Source organism: Caretta caretta, chromosome 2 (assembly GCF_965140235.1).
Source record: "Caretta caretta isolate rCarCar2 chromosome 2, rCarCar1.hap1, whole genome shotgun sequence".
Taxonomy (NCBI): domain Eukaryota; kingdom Metazoa; phylum Chordata; order Testudines; family Cheloniidae; genus Caretta; species Caretta caretta.
The window spans coordinates 238,528,682-238,549,881 of NC_134207.1; the positions used below are offsets into that span (position 1 = coordinate 238,528,682).

At 42.5% G+C, this 21,200-nt stretch overlaps 1 protein-coding gene across 2 annotated transcripts in view; it reads left to right on the plus strand.

Moving 5' to 3' along the window:
* The window catches only part of WAC (WW domain containing adaptor with coiled-coil), a 118,391-nt gene extending 98,217 nt beyond the window's left edge, over positions 1–20,174 (plus strand). Inside the window, exons 11-14 of one of the 2 annotated variants that reach the window (XM_075125952.1) lie at positions 1,548–1,670; positions 6,776–6,955; positions 8,974–9,101; positions 19,178–20,174. In XM_075125952.1, the coding sequence (XP_074982053.1) occupies positions 1,548–1,670; positions 6,776–6,955; positions 8,974–9,101; positions 19,178–19,247 (501 nt within the window). In that variant the 3' untranslated portion in view covers positions 19,248–20,174. Of the gene's footprint in view, positions 1–1,547; positions 1,671–6,768; positions 6,956–8,973; positions 9,102–19,177 lie in introns of both variants that reach the window. The other variant, XM_048837780.2, reaches the window with a different exon arrangement.
* Positions 20,175–21,200: the final 1,026 nt, after the last annotated feature.

Here is a 21,200-nt window from a genome sequence, read left to right on the forward strand (position 1 = left end):
CTCAAGTTAGGACTCTCTGTACTAGGGCTCAGTAAATGTGTTATTTCAGGAGGGAGTCCCTATTTCCAAGATTTATAGGGCACCTACTTGGAGTTCTGTTCATACAGTTTACTATTCACTATTCCATTGTGGAAGATTCTAGATCACAAGTCCAGTTTGGCAGGATTGTCCTGCAGTCATTATTTAGGTTAGAACTCTTATCGTTCATTTCCTTGTGAGGTTATTGCTAGTCAGTCACCTACAGTGGGATTTACCTGGACAAATGCTTGAAGAGAGCTTGCTTAGCTTCAGTAACTGGAGTTCAAGATACTGTTTTCCATTTGAATCCCCTGATCCACCTGCCTTGCCCCTTGATACAGAGTCCTTACCTGGATATTTTGTATTAGTGAAGAAACTGAGTGACGATTGGGGCTGCTTCACCCTCTGTATGCTCATTGTACAGGGTGCGAAGGTGAACAATGGCACATGTGCAACACCAGCAGATGTTGCTGGCTAAAAGATTTCAGGCTTGTGCGACTGGAGTGCTCACATGCTTACAGAGGGATCAGTGCAGACAAAAACATCTAAAAAAACCTCCAGTTACTGTAAAGTAAGTACCTTCTTTCTTCGAGATGAACCTCTGCCTATTCACAGTCGCTACCTACTTGTCTCCTGTCTTTAGTGTCTTAGTTTAGGAATTTCCATGTTAGTGGAAAGAACTGAAAGGAACCCTGTGGAAAGGAGAGGGAGGGAGAGGCAAGTGTCTCTAACAGACACTGTTCTCCAGAAGATTCCGGTGGCTTGCAATTGGGCACCTTGATTTCATAAGCGTGATTATTCAGAGGCTCATCTCAAAGAACTCTAGTTACTGGTTTGGGGATAGTCATTAGAACAGTTACAATTGGGGCCAAACTGATGTGCATTTTTTATTTTGAAAATGTGAATTTTTCCATTTCTAATAGAGATGTCATACTTGTTGTTACCTAGTTTGTGTAAGAATTCTCAAAGCTGTTGAAGGTCCCTATTCGAAAATATAGAAATACAGTATTAGAGGCAAAGGCTTGACATACTTTAAAAAAATTGAATTGTGGCATTCATAGTAAATAATGCCTCTTCAATGTGAAGTATAGTGTAGTACGACAGAGTTCATGTTAGAAGCAGTATTGGTGCTTTGGAGGAAATGGATAGTTGATCTTTGATTGTAACTCTTTTAATTATTAAAAATTGGAAGTTTGAGTGATGTCAAATTTATCTAAAGAAATTGGTGCCTATAGTGGTGGGGTATTGAGGAAAATAGCAGATGGCTTTTATCCAAGTTAAATTTTAAAGAAATGCACATTGCATGAAGTGAAAGGGCTGTAAATCTAGAGCCAGAAAAGAAATGGGATTTATTTGACATTTGACATATATTTATTTCTCTGAAATTTAAAGTACTGGACTGGAAAGCTGCCAAGCTAGAGAGATCCTTGATCTGATTGTACCTGGTAATTCCCGTGTTTCTTTCTTTAGTTCATATGTTCGAGATTTATGATGCAAAGGAAATCTGACCCAAGTTTTGAACATTGCAGGTAACTACTCCAGGTGTAAAGCAAGGACCAGCTTCACAGTCAGCACCTCAGCAGCCGGTAATAGCTGACAAGCAGACAGGCCATGAGCCTGCCTCTCCTCGAAGTCTTCAGCGCTCAAGGCAAGTTGAAATATTTTTGTGTTGCTTTGTTGCTGTTACTCTGGATAAAACATACATTGTATTCAGTGCCACTAATGAGCTTGGTTTTTGGTATACTTAAGACCAATGTAAGCATATTAATTAGCTCTACTATTGCAGAAAAGACACAGCTACATAACTTGTTTGATTTTTTACCCCTTTCTGTTTGGCTCCACAGATCTCCACTTTACGAGTTACGTGCCCTGCCAGGTGAACCACAGAACCATTCACAGCAGCAAAATTGAGGAGTGTACATTAATGATTCTGGTTCATCATTCTGGAATTGAGGGTACAAAGGATCCCACCCTCTAAACATGCTTCATTTCCTCTTCATCTGTCAGTGCAGTTACAGAACCAAATGTTGTTCTCTGCACATGACTGGTTATTAGCTTTAGAAGTTTGTGGTTTCTTGTTTTGGTATTCATTTTTAAGTGAGTTTTTAGTGAGTTGACAGCTTCTGTTCACTGACTTTGTTGCTTTAATGGTATGCATTAAGAACAAAACAAGCTTCACAAAATGCTCTTCTTTGCCCATAATGTTTTTCACCAACGTCCAGACCCTGTCTGACATGTTTGCTTGGTGTGTATATACACATTTAGCCTGTGATGGTAAGGCATATGGGGTGTTTGCCTCTTGCATCAAGCTTTCCTTTTGGAGGAAGACTTGGAGTCAGAGGATCTATGAGAGATCTCCATGTAAGGAATTCTCTGCTTTTGAGCATGTCTGATCGAAAGTTTGACTTCTGAAACCATTAACTTGTCTTAGGAGCCATCTGGAGTGGAGTCAAGGTCTTCAGAGTCTTAAGATCCAATGGCTTCAGATCCAGCTCCAGGAAGGAGAGCAGCTGAATTCTTTAAGGCTAGGATCTGCCAGCTTCTGAAAAGGCATAGTCACTCTTCTAGGTCAACAAAAAACCTATTTATTTATTTATTTTAGAAGTTGGATTAGGTGTCTGATCTGAAAGTTGATTCTGATTGTATCTTTGTGTAGGTGACATCCTTAAACCCTTGGAATGCCGAATGAGAATAGGGATCTTCTTGGATCTGAAATGGTCAGATCCTTAGTCTGCACTGGTGGGAGCTTTGGGACTGCTTTCTCACCAAATGCCCTCTTTGAAGTCTTTGTGTTATTAATGGACTTGTATCCTTCCTCTGTTCCACTCTCCTATCACTTTCAAATCTCTGGCTTCTTTATCTCCCAGAGCTGCCACCAGAGATAAACTTTTCTGGAGACTATATCCATCAAGGTCAATTTTGTGAGGAAAGAGAAGTGAGTCAGGAGTTCCTGGTCCTTCAGCACCAGCTGATTTACTGAAGCTTTTCAGTCCGTTCCTTTTGCTGGTTACTGGCTTTCAGCTCCACTCGGGATGTCTTTTTTATTTCAAAACAATAGAAGTATATCTTATGGGTAATGTACGTGTTTGGGCAGCGGTTCCCAAATTATTTATGGGTATGACCTCATTTTAATGTAGTAGTTCCTCCTCAGTCAACATGGAGGACACCAATTTGAAGAGCAAAATGGCGTCCTCCATTCATCATGAACTGACATGCACTGTACATGTGAGGTCATGCTGTGCAGCGCAAAATGGCATCCTCCACACACTACACATCGCTGTGACCCCATCTGCTGATTGTGTGACCCACTTGGGGTGTCAACATGACGTTTGCGAACAGCTGCCTTAGTTTCTGTGGACTCCAGCTCTTTTTCAGCTTCTAGTTCTTTTGGAAGCACTTCAGCTAAAATATAGGAGTGCAAGTAGTCCTGTGGTCTGGAGAAGTCTCTGTAATTAAATGCATTTTATTCCACCCAGTGGAGGATTCAGAGTAACTGGACTAGTTTGTAAGTATCTTTACCCAGCACCACCATCAGACGACTTCTCATGGCTCTGCAGCGTTTCAGTGTGGCAATGTATTTGAACAGATATGAGGATTTGTCACTCAGTCATACAAAAAAAAGTCAGTGGAAATGGTGCTTTCAGAAATGGGACTCTTACGGTTTACATCATGCAGGGGTGAAGACAACAACCTGAATTTCAAGGGGGTCAGGCCAACAAGAGCAGCCCCTTAAATTCAGTGACCTAAGTTGATTCTTGCCAGGTGGGGGTCATCTAGACATGGACTTGTTTATCACAAATCTGTATCAGACTTCTCTCTAGAGCAGACAGGGTCCTCAACTGTGTGATGTTTCTTTTACTCTGTAGAGGAAAGGACTCTTGTATGCCTTTCCCCATCACTTCCTCTGTTACCAAAGGTTCTGCTGCAGGTCAGAGCTCAAGTGATTTTGATCTTTGCCCTGGGCTTTGTCTTGTCTTTGGAATTTACTGTCAGAGAGAGAAAAGCTGACCGGATGGCTATGGGTATATAGACTGTCCCAGAGAGCAGCATCCAATGATTGTGTGTACACCCCTGAATAGATTTACTACTTTGAATGGTTCTGTGGCTCATGTTCCAGGGCACGAGACTCCAAAGTGTGGATCTTCATAGGCAGTATATTCTGGGAACTATAGTAACTGGAAACTTTTCTTTCTTTCCCCACTGAATTTCTAATGGAACTTGAAATTTAATATGACTATATTGTATGCATGTATGTTTGCTCAGTTTATATTTACATAACTTCTTATACCAAAAAATACCTTTTTTTTGGTATTTTCAATTATGCAAATACAGTTGTGAATATTAATGAATTACTGGGTGCCCTTGCAAAACAATGAGTTAACTACCATTGTTGCCAGTAAATTAAAACAAAATGGTTAGTTGTAAGCCAGAGAACTTTCTCAAATCCAACCATTCTAAAAGTGCAGTAATGTGATTTTGACATAAAGATCTTGAGCATCCTTTTGTTTCTGTAATGCCTTAGGGGAATCCATGATGCCTGACAGGTAAAGTGAAAACCTAAGTAGCTACTGGAACCTAGGAACTTTATAATCTAAACTGAGAACAATTGCTTGATCAGTTATAACCACATGTTAATTTTTCAGGGTTTATAATGATTCATAATTATATTTTCCTGTAACAGTCTGTATCGAAACCAGTTTGTTTCTTTTAGAATTAAAACTTTTAAATTCTCTTAAAATACTGTAAATATCATGTGATACATTTAGGCTATTCTTTGACTAATTTTGATTTTTAAAACTTTAAAAAAAATTGTTTGAGGTTTATGCCATTTTTTTTTTGTATGGGTCATGATGCTGTGAGAAATAATTCACATTGATGTAGTAGAACAGGAACAGTGGGCTGTTCTTGAAAGAAAAATATGGGAAGAATCCTATTTAACCTACAATAATGACCTGCACTTATTAGGAAAAACTGAGCCAAAACAGGCTTTTGTCTATTCTTGATTTTTGTTTACTACGCAGAAAGCATTTTCCAGAATTAAGCACTTCACTTATACTGTATCTACATATTACTTTTTATGGCAGGAATACAGAAGAAAAAAGATTAGTCCAAAAATGACCTTCCTCAAGTGTGTTTGATTAATTTAAAAAATAAAATCAATATTTAAACCCACTGCCCTCATAATACCTTACTAAATAATTTCAAGACTAAAATATGGTAAAGAATAGTAGCTCAAATGTTGGTAACATTTTAAATTTTAACTCAGTATTTATATATTCAGGGAAACAGTAATGAATTCCATGAAAAAACAAGTGAACATAAAACATACTTTCTGAATGTCAAGTAGGCTTCCCATTTATACAAGCATATTTGGCCTAATGCAAGTCTCTCTGTAAACTGAACAGGAGTAATTGTGGCACCTTAGAGACTAACACATTTATTAGAGCATAAGCTTTCGTGGGCTACAGCCCACTTCATCGGATGCATAGAATGGAACATATAGTTAGAAGATTATATACATACATACAGATAAGCTGGAAGTTGCCATACAAACTGTGAGAGGCTAATTAGTTAAGATGAGCTATTATCAGTAAACTGTGATTCTAGAGAATAAAGAATAGGCTTTGAGAATAATTGATACTTCTAATTATGGAGGCATTGATTTTGGTTCCCTAGTTAAGGTTGCATTAGGATTTTCCCTTTAATGGTATCTTTGCAATTTGGGGTGGGGGGGACGCACAAGTTTGGTTTACCATGGTGGACAAAACCCTTATTTTTTATAAATATAAAAATTAGGAAACCAATGGCTATATAAAAAGTAGAGATCCTGTTTTGTTTTTATATGTTTTTATTCAAGGAGGTGATATAAGGTAAGGGGCTCTGGAGCCTCAAGTTCAGGATCCTGTTGGGGATTTCCCCAAGTGAACAGGAGTCTCACTAGCCAAGATGGAAGTTAAGAGGGAAAAGGAATAGAGGAGTATTAGCTACACTAGGACACTGAAAGCTAATATCACAGTCCTTCCAAGATAATAGATGCAGCCTCTTTTCTACAGTACCATAAGTATTCATGGTGCCCTACAAAAAAGAAGAGAATTTATTGTCCAGAAGAGCTTATCTGGGTTCTATGGTTTGTGGAACTTGGTATTCACCCCCCAGTGCTCTTTTTTGTTGGAATTTCTGGCCTCAAGGAGTGATTTAGCTTCACTCAGGGTGTCTTGATAGGTCACCAGGCAGCCATGTATTGAATCTTGGTCTCAGAGCAATAAGCAAAGGTGACTGAGTACTCAGTGGTGACCATGTTCATCAGGACTCAAACACTTTTTGCTGAATGATCATGACTTCTTACATTACATCTCGGATTGTTTTGAAGCTCTTTATAAACTTTTGTATATAGGTAAAAAGTGTGCATATACACACTCCATTCACCCCTGAAATGCAGCCACATCTAGGGTCGTACACAGATGTCTAAAACAACTAACAGTGAAATAGTTTAGGACAAGAAGAAAAGAATAATATGCCCAGTAGAAATGTAAGAAAAATGTAATTATCAGAACATAACAAGGACACAAAGACCATACTCTTGTGAACAGTGCCATAGGACTTAAAAGTGGTTAGAGTATCGGTTTTGATTATCTTATAATGCTGCTTGTGGCTGGATGCTGTAAAGTTTGTAGAGGTTTAACTCATTCGCAACAGATTTATAAACATTTTGAAAGCCTGTGCTTTTTAATCTTTGTTTCCTTCTTCCAGTAGTCAGAGAAGTCCATCACCAGCTCCAAATCATACCTCCAGCACAAGTGCATCAAATTCAGCAGCTACACCACAGAATGCATCTGTTCGGCCTACGTGTTCATTGACACCTACACTAGCGGCACACTTCAATGAAAATCTCATAAAACATGTTCAAGGCTGGCCTGCAGATCATGCAGAAAAGCAGGTGGGTACACATTCAGATTCTGTTGAAAATGTAGATTTTCCTTTGAAGGTACTAAGTCTGTCTTAACACTGTAACATTTTATTACTTGGAATGTCTCTGTTAGCCAGAAATATCTGTGAATGCAAAATTACTATCATGCAGTGATTTAGCTGTTCAAATAAAAACGTCCTGTGGAACAGGTGCAGTTGTGGTTGTTATGAAAGCTAGTGATTTTTTTAAGCCCTGGGTAACATCAAAACTCATTTATTTGGTAGAACTATTAAGTTTGTATTTGAGCTTTGAAAAATTTTCAGAACTGTTTCTGCACATGGCTGCATTGATAATGCAGTTGTAATAGGGAAAAACCAGGCTTTCGGACAGGGGTCGGCAACCTTTCAGAAGTGGTGTGCCGAGTCTTCATTTATTAACTCTAATTTAATTTAAGGTTTCACGTGCCAGTAATACATTTTAACATTTTTAGAAGGCCTCCTTCTATAAGTCTGTAATATATAATTAAACTATTGTTGTATGTAAACTAAATAAGGTTTTTAAAATGTTTAAGAAGTTTCATTTAAAATTAAATTAAAATGCAGAGCCCCCCCCGGGGCTGGTGGCCAGGACCCAGGCAGTGTGAGTGCCATGAAAATCAGCTCGTGTGCTGCCTTTGGCACACATGCCTTAGGTTGCCTACCCCTGCTATAGGAGAAACCTTCATAATCTTGCACATTTAGACCATTGGGATGCCATACATGGATACGCAATTTTCAAACATAAAAATCTACATCTGAATTTCTGCTCTCCTCATGTTTTTCCCTTTCTACCATTTTAGTGCTCTCATAACAGTTCAGGTATAGCTGTGAGACAATAGAGTCCTTGTGCTGTTTCAGACTACTATCAATCTATTTATTTGCATTATTTATATATAAAATATGCCTATCCACGTTGTTAAATTGGAGTTATGGATGAGCGTATCAGTATCTTAAGGGTTAAAAAATATTATCCCAAACCTAAGCATTACGAATCCAGCAAAAATTCTGAATTAGTTACCCTTAAAAGAAATCAGACCTACTAAGAAATGGAAATGCACAGTTAGGCTTAAAGTTATTTGGGTGTCCTGCCTTGTAGTGACACCATGAGGGGAAAAAAGTTTTTTTTAAAAAATCAGTTTAATCTAATCTGGGGCTACAAACACTAATATGCCTTAATCCTAAATTATTTTATGTTGTCACCACAGGACAGAGTTATGGGTGCTGGGGTGTCTCAAGCTGTGTGCATTTCCATACCATTTAAAAACAAACAGACCTTTCCCTCCCTGATGTTTACGTCCTTGTAATATTTACTGGGCATTGTCTCCATTCTTGTTTGGCCAACTGATACATACTTTATTTTAACCTTCCACGGTTGATGTTCCTTCCAACTCCCTTCTCTTTTCTATAAGTCCGTCAGTCCCCATTTTTCTGGTGTCAAGGTATCCAGAAACTATAGTAGTGTATCTTCAGTTTGAAAAGTTCTTGTCGCCTTCATCTGTGATATTGTGTTGTCTACAATTGTACTTTTTCTGTGTCACCATAATGCGTATGGAAATCCATATATACACTTGTCCATGTTTCACCCGACAGCACACTGAGTGCTGCTACTTTTAAAATAATTCTCTTGTATCACATCTTTGTTTCAGATAATTTTTTCAGTTTGGACATTCCTTTTTTCTGCCCATATTTCTAGTGTATCTAGAGCAATTTGTACTTCACTGACGTTCCCTTTGCCCATTACATTTGTAATTTAATTCAACAGTGATCAAGTTTGTCTGGCACAAAAATGATCCATATTAGGTTTTTATATTAAGATTGCAGAATAGAATTTAATGTTTTCTTGTGATTTAGCTTTCATGTTAAAATTTTAATGTGCCTTGCTGTTTCAAAGCCCTATAATTCCTTTTTAATCAAGAGTCCAATTTCCTTGGATTATGTCCATTTGCTTCTAGTGAGTGACCCAAAATCCAGAAGCTAACTTTCAATTAATTTTTTATTTAACTTCTACAGGCATCAAGATTACGTGAGGAAGCCCATAATATGGGAAGTGTTCATATGTCAGAAATTTGTACTGAATTAAAAAATTTAAGATCTTTAGTTCGAGTTTGTGAAATTCAAGCAACATTGCGTGAGCAAAGGTAAGAATTTGTTTGGGCACTTACCTTCAAATTATTTCTAAATTGTTCATTCTGGTGTTCTGTTTTGCATGAGATTGATTTACTGACAACTTAAGTTTTAGCATATTTGTCTTTTTCAAGTATAAAAGCTACCTTCTTTGAGTGTTTGCTCATATTGATTCCGTTCTAGGTGCGCATGCGCCCACAGGCCCGGTCGTTGGAGATTTTTGCCTTAGCAGTATCCATAGGGCCAGCTGTGGTGCCCCCTTGAGTGCCGCGCTCATGCGTCCATATAGCAGGCTCTGCCAGCCCTACACCTGCTCAGTTACTTCTTGCTGCCCATGTTGGTTAGTCGGAGTACCTTTCCTTGCATAGCAAGGGCTAGCAGTTTCGTCTCTTCTGATTTCGAGCCTTAGGGCCTTGTAGATAGATTTTTGTAGTAGTTAGTGTTAAGTAGTGGTTTGGAGTAGTTAGGAGTTAGAGTCCCAGCAGGGCCGCCTCAGGGGGGGCATGCCCTGGTCTCCGGGGTTTAAGACCTGCGTGGACTGTAACAGGCCTGTGCTTGTAAGTGAACCCCACAGCAGCTGCCTCAAGTACTTGGGGGAATCACATGTGAAGGACAAGTATCATATTTGTAAAAAATTTTGACCCAGGACTCAAAGAGCGGAATATTCATTTGTGGGCTCTCCTCATGGAGATTGCCCTTTGTCCGACTTCTGAGCCGTCCCGCCAAGACTTGCCTATTACCTTGGCCTTGCACCCCCAGAATCAGTGCCCAGAAATAAAACAGCTCCCGGACACCGGGCAAGAAAGTCCACGGGGCATCGGGCGAAGGACCAAGTTCGGGCCATCCTGCCACTGTGGAGCCAGGTGGATGTGCCTTCCCAGTCGGGGCCTTTAGCCCCTTAAAGGATCCACCACCGACTCCCAGCGGTAGGGAACCCAAACTTCTGGCGGTATTGACGCTTTCTCAAGCTCCCCTGCACTCAGAGCAGAGGCTGCTGCCAGCACCGCATGTGCCGCAGGAAGTGGCAAAGGCTCTCTACAAGGGCAAGCCAGCCGCTAAGACCCTTAGGGCAGCGGAGCGCCACCGATCTCCCAAGACAAGGCAGCACTCTCGATCTCCGTGCCGCGTATCTCTGGCATTGCAGCCCAGATCCTCTGGGGCTCATCCTCTGTCACCGGCATCACGATTGTGGTCTCCAGCATCTCAGCGTGGATTGTCTAGGGGAAGGCGCCAGTCTCCGTAGTACCGGCACAGTTTGCCCTCCCGCCAGTCATCCTGTCAGTGCAGTTCTTGGTTGCCTGCCTTGTGGGAGCACTCCTCGTCACAATTCCGGTCCCCCTAGCCCTGGCACCAATCCTCCCACTCCAAACACTGGTCTCCGATGGCGATGGTCAGCAGGCAGACACAAGCGTCGACAGCTGCACCATGGTCACTGGAAGGGGATTCCTTCAGCCTGGAAGGGCAGTTCAGCCCCTAGCCAAGACCCCACCGGCGCAGTTAGGCACCTGAGGCCACGTTGAGGTATAGGGTGCTGTGTTGGCAGCACAGCCATTGGCCAGCACAGTGGCCTTATTGGAGTGTGTGGGTCATGTCGGTGATGAGCGGTGCAAAGGGAGTGTCCTCATCCGCCGCCACTTCAGAGCAACAGCTGGCGGCACTGGGCTCAGTGCATGAGAACCACTCGGAGGTTGGGGTAGAGGAGACCGTGCCCACCCCAAAAACCCCCTCCCCCATGGGGGATGATGCCCCAGAGCCTCCCCCAGCAGCAGTCGTCCTCGTCCCCGGATGAGGCGGTTGTGCGACCCTTGAGGGCCAGCCCACCGGACAGTTTTAAAGAACACCACCACCTCTAGGCCCTGCTTTGATGGGTGGCCGAGAACTTGGGCCGAGAGGTGGAGGAGATGGCTGAGCAGGTGGACACCTTGTTCAGTGTCCTCTCAGCCTATATCCTGGCATGTGTTGCACTACCAGTGCATGATGGGGTCCTGAAAATTGCCAAGGTTCTTTGGCAAATCCTGTCGTCCATCTTTCCAACCTCCAAAAGGGCTGAAAAGGAGTACTTCATCCTGGCCAAAGGGTAGGAGTACCTTTATACCAATCCATCTCCAGGCTCACTGGTTGCCAACTAAAAGGACAAGCAGAGGCACACCTGTTCAACTCCCAGAAATAAAGAGGCCAAAAGACTGGACCGTTTGGAGAGAAAAATTTGTTCAACAGCCAGCCTGCAATCCCAGGTAGCAAACCATCAGGCCCTCTTGGGCAGGTACAATTTTAACTTATGGGACTCCCTCCTTAACTTACGGGAGTCTGTCCCTCAGGGTTTGGCCCAGGAATTTGGCACCCTGGTAGAGGAGGGTACTGCGGCGGCTAGGTGCTTTCTCCAGATGGCGTGGGACATGACTGACTCGGCAACTAGGGTGGTTGCGTTGGGGGTGATCATGAGGCGCAGCTCTTGGCTTCAGTCTGCCAGCCAGTCCCAAGTGATGCAGACCTCTGTCCAGGACCTCCCATTCGATGGGAACTGTCTCTTTTTGGAGCAGCCTGATGCGAGGTTGAATGGGTTAAAGGACACTCGGGCCACCCTTCGCTCGCTGGGCATGCATATGCCACAGTCTGCATAGAAGCAGTTCCGGCCACCCCCTCCGCCAAAGCCTTGGGCAGGGGTCTGCAAGGAGAAGGGATAGAGCACAAGCTTTAGTCGTTGCCTCCCTTCCTCCTCCTGCTCACCCGTGCAGCCCAGCCTGGCAAAGCATCCTGGGGGTCAGAAGCGCTTGTTTTGAAGGTGTGCTTGAGAGCGACACCCAAGTCAATTCTGGGGAATTCCGAGCAGGTCTCATGCAGCAAGCCCAGTACTATCAGCTGTTGTGCAGAGATGGCATCAGATGAGCAGTGTGAAGGGAGCATTGTCATCACTGGCATGACCCATGCACTCCAATAAGGTCAGTGCGTTGGCAACTGGATCCCTGGATCCACCTTGTTCTTTCCTCAACCGTCTTTGTCCCTACAGTTTTGCCTGGTCGCAGGTTGCCTTGGACCACTGGGTGCTGTACATAGTATCTTGGGCTGTACCCTGCAATTATTGGCTGCCCCTCCCTCTCACCTTCCCTTCTTTCCCATCCCTCTTCAGGGACCCTTCTGACGAGCAACTCCTTGTCCTGCACCCGGGGGCGGTGGAAGAGGTCCTTTGGGACATGAAGGGAAAAGGGTTTTCTTTCTGCTACTTCCTAAACCTGAAAGCAAAAGGGGACCCATTCTGTACCTGCGTCGCCTCAACAAGCCTCTCAGAAAGTTGAAGTTTCGCATGGTCTCCCTGACCTACATCATTCCATCTCTGGATCCATGAGATTGGTACACCGCCCTCAACTTGGATGCTTATTTTCATATTCCAAGGTCACAGTTGTTTCCTCCGTTTCATAGTGGGAAGATACCATTTTCAGTTCACGGTGCTGTCCTTTGGTGTCTCATCAGCTCTGAGGGTGTTCACAAAATGTATGGCTCCAGTGGTTGCTTACCTGAGACATCAAGAGTTCCAGAACTTCCATATCTTGACGACTGGCTCAGGAAGGGCAGGTTTCGGGAGCAAGTGCAAAGAAGCCTCAATCTGGTTTGTTCCATCTGCCGCTACCTGGGCCTGTTAATAAACGAGAAAAAAGTCTAACTTAGCGCTGGTCCAACGAATAGAGTTCATTGGTGCGGTTGTCAACTCCACATGAGCCAGAGCCTTCCTTCCAGAACTGCATTTTCAGGCCATATCAGACCTGGTCTCCCATGTAAAGAGCCACCTTCTCACCATGGCTCACACCTGCCTGTGGTTGTTGGGCCCCATGGCTGCGTGTACATACGTGGTCAGCCAAACTCAGCTCCATCTCCAGCCTCTACAAGCGTGGCTCGCGTTGGTCTACAACCCCAACAGGCACGACCTAGACCGGGTGGTCAGGGTGCCTGATCACATCAAGTCATCCCTGGATTGGTGGTTGGACCCTGGGTCAGTGTTGGAAGGAGTTCCCTTCATGTCACCATCACTGACTCTGGTCTCTGATGATTTGGACCTTGGCTGGGGAGCCCGCCTGGGTGAGCTGAGCACCCAGGGTCATTGCTTGTGGGACGATTGGGCCCTTCACATCAACATCAGGGAGCTCAGAGCAATTCGCCTGGCCTTTCTTGCCCCACCTGAAGGGAAAGGTGGTACAGATCCTGCCGGACAATACTGCCGCGATGTATTACAACAACAAGCAGGGTGGTGCCAGGTCTTCGACTCTGTCAAGAAGCTCTCCGCCTTCAGGGTTTTTGTGTGCGGCATGCCATTTATCTGATAGCTGCGCACCAGGAACTTCTTGGTAGATCACTTCAGCAGGCCTTTCTCGTCTTGCCACGAGTGGTTGCCTCCATCTGGAGGCAGTCAGCATAATCTTCCAGAGGTGGGGGAACTCCCCATGTGGACCTGTTCGCATCCAGGCAGAACAGAAAATGCCACATGTTCTGTTTGATCTGGGGGATGGACAGTGGCTCCCTATCAGACGCCTTTCTCTTTCCGTAGTTGGGGGCGCTGATGTATGCCTTCCCGCAAGTCCTGTTGATTCACCCGGTCCTTGTGAAGATCAAGTAAGACAGGGCAAGAATTATCCTAGTAGCCCTGACGTGGCCTCGCCAGCACTGGTTCGGCACATTGCTGAGCCTTTCAGTAGCCGACCCACTGCAGCTGCCCCTCTGACCAGATCTGCTCTCCCAGAACCGCTGCAGCCTTTTGCACCCAAACCTGGCAGCGCTGCACTTGACGGCTTGGCTACTGTATGGCTAAGTGCAGACGAATAGGCATGCTCAGCCCGTGTTCAGCAGGTTTTGCTGGGTAGCAGGAAACCCTCCACCAGAGCAGCTTACCTGGCCAAACGGAAAAGGTTCATGTGCTGGGCCTCAGAAGAGCATGTCCGGGCTGAGCAGACTCCGCTGCAGGAGATCCTGGATTATCTGCTGCACCACAAACTCTAAGGTTTGTCCCTGTCATCAGTCAAGGTCAACCTGGCCGCTGTCTTGGCTTTCCATCCTCCATTTCAAGTAGGTCGAACTTCTCTCACGACATGACAACACAGTTTTTGAAAGGTCTGGAGCATCTCTACCCATATGCCTGGGATCCCATCCCTCCCTGGGACCTGAGTCTTGTGCTGTCAAGGCTCATCGGGCCTCCCTTTGAGTCTCTTGCTTCCTGCTCTCTCCTGGAAGGTTTCATTCCTGGTCATGATAACGTCGGCCGCAGGGTATCTGAGATCAGGGCGCTTACTTCAGAACCACCCTATATGGTCTTCTACAAGGATAAGGTCCAGTTGCGACCGCACCCAGCATTTCTGCCACGGTCGTTTCCCAGTTTCATACTGGCCTGAACATATACTTACCCGTCTTCTTTCCAAAGCCTCATACGTCAGATAAGAAGCACAGGTTACACACCCTGGACGTCAGGATGGCGCTGGCCTGCTACATAGATAGAACAAAGCCATTCCGTAAGTCAACGCAGCTGTTTGTTGTAGTGGCAGATAGAACAAAAGGTTGCCCAATGTCTGCTCAGAGGATTTTGTCCTGGATTATGGCCTGCATTTGCCACTGCTATGAGCTGGCGAAGGTGCCTCTGCCAGCAATCCTGAGGGCACACTTGACTAGGGCATAAGCGTTGTCAGTGGCCTTCCTAGCATAGGTTCCAATCCAAGAGATCTGTAGGGCTGCTACCTGGTCATCTGTCCACACGTTCGTGTCTCATTATGCGCTTACCTAGCAAGCTGAGACGACGCTGGCTTTGGCAGAGCAGAGCTGCAAGACTGAACTCCGAGCCCAAATCTATGGACACTGCCTGAGAGTCACCTAGAATGGAATCGACATGGGCAACCACTCGAAGAAGAAAAAATGTTTACCTACCATTACATAACTGTTGTTCTTAAAGATGTGTTGCTCATGTCCCTTTCATTACGCGTCCTCCTGCCCTCTGTCAGAGTTGTCGGCAAGAAGGAACTGAGAGGACGTAGGGCCAGCTGCGACTTGGTATACCAACACATGAGCGCAGCACTCTAGGGAGCCCCATAGCCGGCCCTACGGATGCCACTAAGGCAAAAATCTCAGACAACAGTGCACGTGGGCGTGCACACACCTAGAATGAAATGGACATGAGCAACACATCTCGAAGAACAACAGTTATGAAAAGGTAGGTAACCATTTTTTCCCTGATATACATTTTACGTATTTCCCACACAGATGCCTTTTGACAATCTCCAGTAAACAGATCAGCAATGCAATGTCTGTACATCTTTTTATTACATGGATAGAAAAGAAATTGTGTTCCACATGCATTAGCACACTAGGTAAATCCGATCAGCTTACACAAATTTAGATGCTTCTACTAAAATATCTAGTTATCGCATCTGTAAATTTGGTACAGTTTATATAGTTCCACTTGTTATGATTTGACCACTTGAAGCAGAGAACGTGTTATTTCTTGACTTTAGCAAAGTTTTAGTTACGGTCTCCCACAGTATTCTTGTCAGCAAGTTAAAGAAATATGGGCTGGATGAATGGACTATGAGGTGGATAGAAAGCTGGCTAGATTGATCGCTGCCCGTTGAGCCCAATGACTCCATTTCTAGTTGTCAGCCAGTATCAAGCGGAGTGCGCCAAGGGTCGGTCCTGGGGCTGGTTTTGTTCAATATCTTCATTAATGATCTGGAGGATGGCATGGACTGCACCCTCAGCAAGTTTTCAGATGACACTAAACTGGGAGGAATGGTAGATACGCTGGAGGGTAGGGATAGGATACAGAAGGCCCTAGACAAATTAGAGGATTGAGGTTCAACAAGGACAAGTGCAGAGTCCTGCACTTAGGACGGAAGAATCTCATGCACCGCTGCAGACTAGGGATCAAATGGCTAGGCAGCAGTTCTCCAGAAAAGGACCTAGGGGTTACACTGGGTGAGAAGCTGGATATGAGTCAACCAGTGTGCCCTTGTTGCAAAGAAGGCTAACAGCATTTTGGGCTGTAAAAGTAGGAGCATTGCCAGCAGATCGAGGGACGTGATCATTCCCCTCTGTTTGGCATTGGTGAGGCCTCATCTGCAGTACTGTGTCCAGTTTTGGGCCCCACACTACTAAGAAGGATGTGGAAAAATTGGAAGAGTCCAGCAAAGGGCAACAACGATTGGGGGCTGGAGCACATGACTTATGAGGAGCGGCTGAGGGAACTGGGATTATTTAGTCTGCGGAAGGAAAGAATGAGGGGGGATTTGATAACTGCTTTCAACTACCTGAAAGGGGCTTCCAAAGGGGATGGATCTAGACTTTTTTCTCAGTGGTAGCAGGTGACAGAACAAGGAACAATGGTCTCAAATTGCAGTGAGAGTGGTTTAGGTTGGATATTAGGAAAAACTTTTTCACAAGGAGGGTGGTGAAGCACTGGAATGGGTTACCTAGGGAGGTGGTGGAATCTCCTTCCTTAGATATTTTTAAGGTCAGGCTTGACAAAGCCCTGGTTGGGATGATTTAGTTGGGGATTGGTCCTGCTTTGAGCAGGGGGTTGGACTAGATCACCTCCTGTGGTCCCTTCCAACTCTGATATTCTATAATTTATGTATTGATTAGGTCTTGAGGCACAGCAAGTTGAGTTGCTCTTATTTGATCTCATAAGCTAAGTGAAGTTGGTTCTTGTCAATATTTGGATGAGACTTCCAAGAAGATTTCAAGATTCTTCAGTAAATACTGGTGATTTAGTATGTGACATTCTCACCTTTTGAGTAATTACTGGCTCATTGCCCTTGCACAATGCTGAGGACACTGAGCTATTAAAAATACCATCAGGATAAGATACAAAACTGAGGTCAATATTAGACCAGATGACACTTTTTGTGATCAAGGAGGTTAGTCCTGGTTTCCTGTTTAACTTCCATTTGAATTCGGACTACTAAAATTTTCCCTGCAGTTTCACTTGAATATATTGTTTTTCATTTTCTGTCCTAAAGAGCTGTAGTGATGCTGTGCATTTGTTAAACAGATGCTGTGCTCTACATCAGAAATGGCTGTATTTCAGTGGTGCATGAAGTGATACCTGCATACAGAATGGGTAGTTTGTAAAATACTTTAAGATTTTCATGATGGACAGTTTTTTCTAAATTATTTTGCATTTGATTTTAAGTTACCTGGAGTAGTTTCTTTAAATCTTCTTATTGTAAATGGTTGTTTTGACAAACAATTTGGCTTCTCATGGCTGAAATAAAGCTTACAGGGATAATTTCTAGCCCATCTCTGGAGGAGTGTTTAAGCCCTTCATAAGGTAACAGTAAGAAGATTTAAAGAAATTACTCTAGTTAAATTAAAATCAAATGCAAAATTTAGAATAAACCCTGGACACTTAGGATTCAAGGTACATCTATAGCTGTAAGTGACACCTTGCTATATTTACATGTTCCTAGGGAACTTTACATTGTTTTTTTTATGCCAGCTTGCCTTTGCTGTCATCACAAAGGAATGGAAGAGATGGCACCGATGGCAAGTCCAGAAAAGGAAGCTTTGTGAAAGTCTGGGATTTTAAAAACTGATATATCTAATATATATGCATTCCACAGTCTCTGGGTATTTGGATCTTTAGCCTGAGATACCGAAGAAAAACAAAATACGTAAATTCCTGTTTTTAAAAAACAAATCTGTGCTTCATCGCTAGGCAGAACAAGAGTTTGCCTCATGTATGTCTTTTGGAGCTTCAGGACACCTTTCCATTTTGGGAGTGTGTAAAGCGGCGCACTGTCAGACCAAACATTTCACAAGCACGTCCATTATGTTTTAAACTGCATCTCTGGTTATTTGTCGTCTGCATTATAAGATATTAAGGTTCAAAGGGCAGTTATCTGAATTGCCCTTAATTGGATAAATTTAAAAAAAAAAATTACCAAAATTCTGCTGAAATAGCATGATTTCTCAGTATCTGTTAAAATGACTGCTGATTATGGAACATTTGTGTATAACAAGATTTCATGATGATCTTTGTACCTGCATAATTCATTCAATCCCATTGCACTTCAGCACCAAGTTACAAAATATGCATTAGTTCTGAAAAAACAGTGTCTAAACCAAAGGCACATGTAACTTGAGTTACTATTGATGTAAGTTCAGTAGAAGAAAATGCATTCTGTAATGGGGATGCCAACAAAATGGTTAGCCCTACAAAATGGTTAGCTCTCACAGTCATGAGAGCTTTTTTGTATTGCTGCCCGTAAGGATTCCATTGTTTTTCTTCTGGTATTTTGCCATACAGTAGAACACAAAAAACCTTTAAAAATGTTTCTGTTCTACCATGCCATGACTGTAAGAAAGTGTATAAGTTTAGAACTGATAGAATAGGTTGCATGATACATAAAGCCAGAAATATACTATAAAATTAAACAAAATACACTTGGCCAAATATGTCTGGCCATTACAGCTGTGCTAAAAAAATGAGAGCACATGAATAGCTCCTCCACTCCCAGCTTGTGGGTGAAGAGTAGGGTAGGAAGAGTCTGGCCAGTGCTTCTGGCAGTACTCTGTCCAAGAGAGGGCATGTTTAGATGTGTGTTGCCATGCCCCTCCCCCACTGCATTGGCAGGGGAGCTGCCTGAGAGGGAGGTATCAGGATATTCCTTTATTAAAGGGCATAGTAAAGTTGTAGTCCAGCACCCATGATAGTACTCTGCCATATACAGGCATAATGCTTTTCTCTGTAGCATTCAAGTACTGAATATTGTCTTCTCTTGTGTTCCCTTGGACGTTAATTTAACTTACGTATATTAAGGTTAGGTGTCAACGTATGTTAATCGTATTTAGACCCAGTAATTTTATCCTTTTTAAAAAACAAAAATTAATCGAAGTACTTGAGATTTATGCAGTGACATTCTGTGGTAGCTATACTTCACCAAGGAGGATCTATCAGTCTAGCAGAGTTAAAGTCATGTGAAATGAATGTCTAGTTTGACTAAGGTGTCATTTAGGCATGGTTTTAACTGAAATGTTTGTGATTTATATTGAATATGAATATTAATCTAAGAATATAATGAAAGTTCTTCTACTAATCTGATTCTATTTTGTCTTGCAGGATACTATTTTTGAGGCAACAAATTAAAGAACTTGAAAAGCTAAAGAATCAGAATTCCTTCATGGTGTGAAAAGTTGTGAATAATTGCACATAGTTTTGAGTACAGGAACTGTAAAACTGATTGCCCAGTCTTAACATTTTTGAGCTGCATTTGAGTAGACTTTGGACCATTGAGCTGGGCAAAAGAGATGAAAGGGGAAGGGGACAGGAGGGAGTCAATTCAAGGGGAAAGATACAAGGATGATTTGTAAAACCCTTGAAATGTAGATTTCTTGTAGATGTATTCTTCACGTTGTAAATATGTTTTGTAGAGTGAAGCCATGGGAAGCCATGTGTATCAGAGCTTAGACATCCAAAACTAATCAATGCTGAGGTGGCTAAATACCTAGCCTTTTACATGTAAACCTGTCTGCAAAATTAGCTTTCTTTTTTAGTTAATTTATCATTCAGAAATCTTGCATTTCCTAAAATTCAATGCGAGCGCCAGGCGATCTGTATGTAAGGCTGCAACAATTTGGAACAGTTTGGGTAATGTACAAAATATCATGAAACAACTGTTTCCACACTTGCACCGAATCAAGAGCAGTGCTTCTCCATTTCTGTTTTACAGAGAAACATTTTTCATTTTCTGTGTTCCATTTCCCCAAGAAATCCTAAATCTGATTTATCAGTTTTTTAATGCTTCTAATTTTCTCCTTTCTTAAGGCACTGTTGCTATGGCACTTTTTCTATAATCTTTTCATTCCTGTGTACAGTAGCTTAAAATTGCAGTGATTGAGCATAACCCACTGTTTGTATAAATTATTGAAACGTATTTCCATTTGCACCCTGTAAGAATGGTCTTATAGTACTGCTGGGCATGTGTGTTGAAAGTACATTACTTGCTCAAATATAAGGAAATAGCCCAATGAACATGTTAACATGGTTGTGGGAGGGGAAAGAGGAAAAAGCTAGTCAGATGTGAATTGTATCTGTTGTAATAAACATGTTAAAACAATGGAACACTGGTTTTCATTTCCTTTGGTCAGCGCATATTAGAATTTGGTCTATTTGGGGATTCTTTATCAGAACTATTCTTGTTGAACATTTTTGTACTTAATTGAAATAGTTTCTCAAGGGAGGTTTTGTTTAATACTTGTAAACAAGAAATTGTGTATAAAATATTTAATTAAATATAAAATTCAACAAGGATGATTAAGACACCGCCCCAACAGTTGTCATATGTTAACTCCTGGTTTACCTGTCTTGCTATTATGACATTTCATTTCGAAGGATGTTTGTGTTGTAGCTAACTGTTCAAGTCTGGTGCTGACTGCTGTTCTTAGCCATCACAAAACGCTGAACTTGTGTAATTGGAGCAACCCACTGTTTGAAAATGGTGGAAAAGCTCAGCTTTGTATATTGTTTCCTAAAGTATATTAAAAATAAAAAAAAGAAACTATTGCTACTATAAAATAAATTTGGCTTTTTCTTTGCAAAAATCTTCTAAAGTCATGACTTGGTGCTACTGTGATGCTGCCAGAAATGTGTAAATCTCAAAAGTTTGTGTATCAGTTAAAAAAATCTTTTGAAGGAGCTAAAAGTAGACTAAAGTCCTCCTCTTAAAATACTAATGCTGTTGACACACCTTCACATATATTCAAAACTGCCAGCACTCAAAGGTTATTTTCTGCAGAATCATGTCTTTCAGTACCACAGAGATGCTAAATTCTTTGTATAGCCTGTTAAGTCTTACAAGCGGTCTCAAAAAGCCATTTTTTTAACCAGTGTAAATTTTAAGTCCCACTGGCAGTGCTCCCAGAAATCAAAATTATTGTAATACTCCAAAACAAAATAAGAATACAAATAACGTCACTTAAGACTGCAAAGTAGTTCTTACACTTGGTTGGGACTTGAAATTGCTTTTTGTGGTTCTATCTTTTGAGAATTTATAACATTAAAAGTTAGCATCAGGAATATTTAATGAAATTTTATTTGTGAAAGTGGTACTGAATGCGGTCAAGACCAGTGCCTAAAATACGTA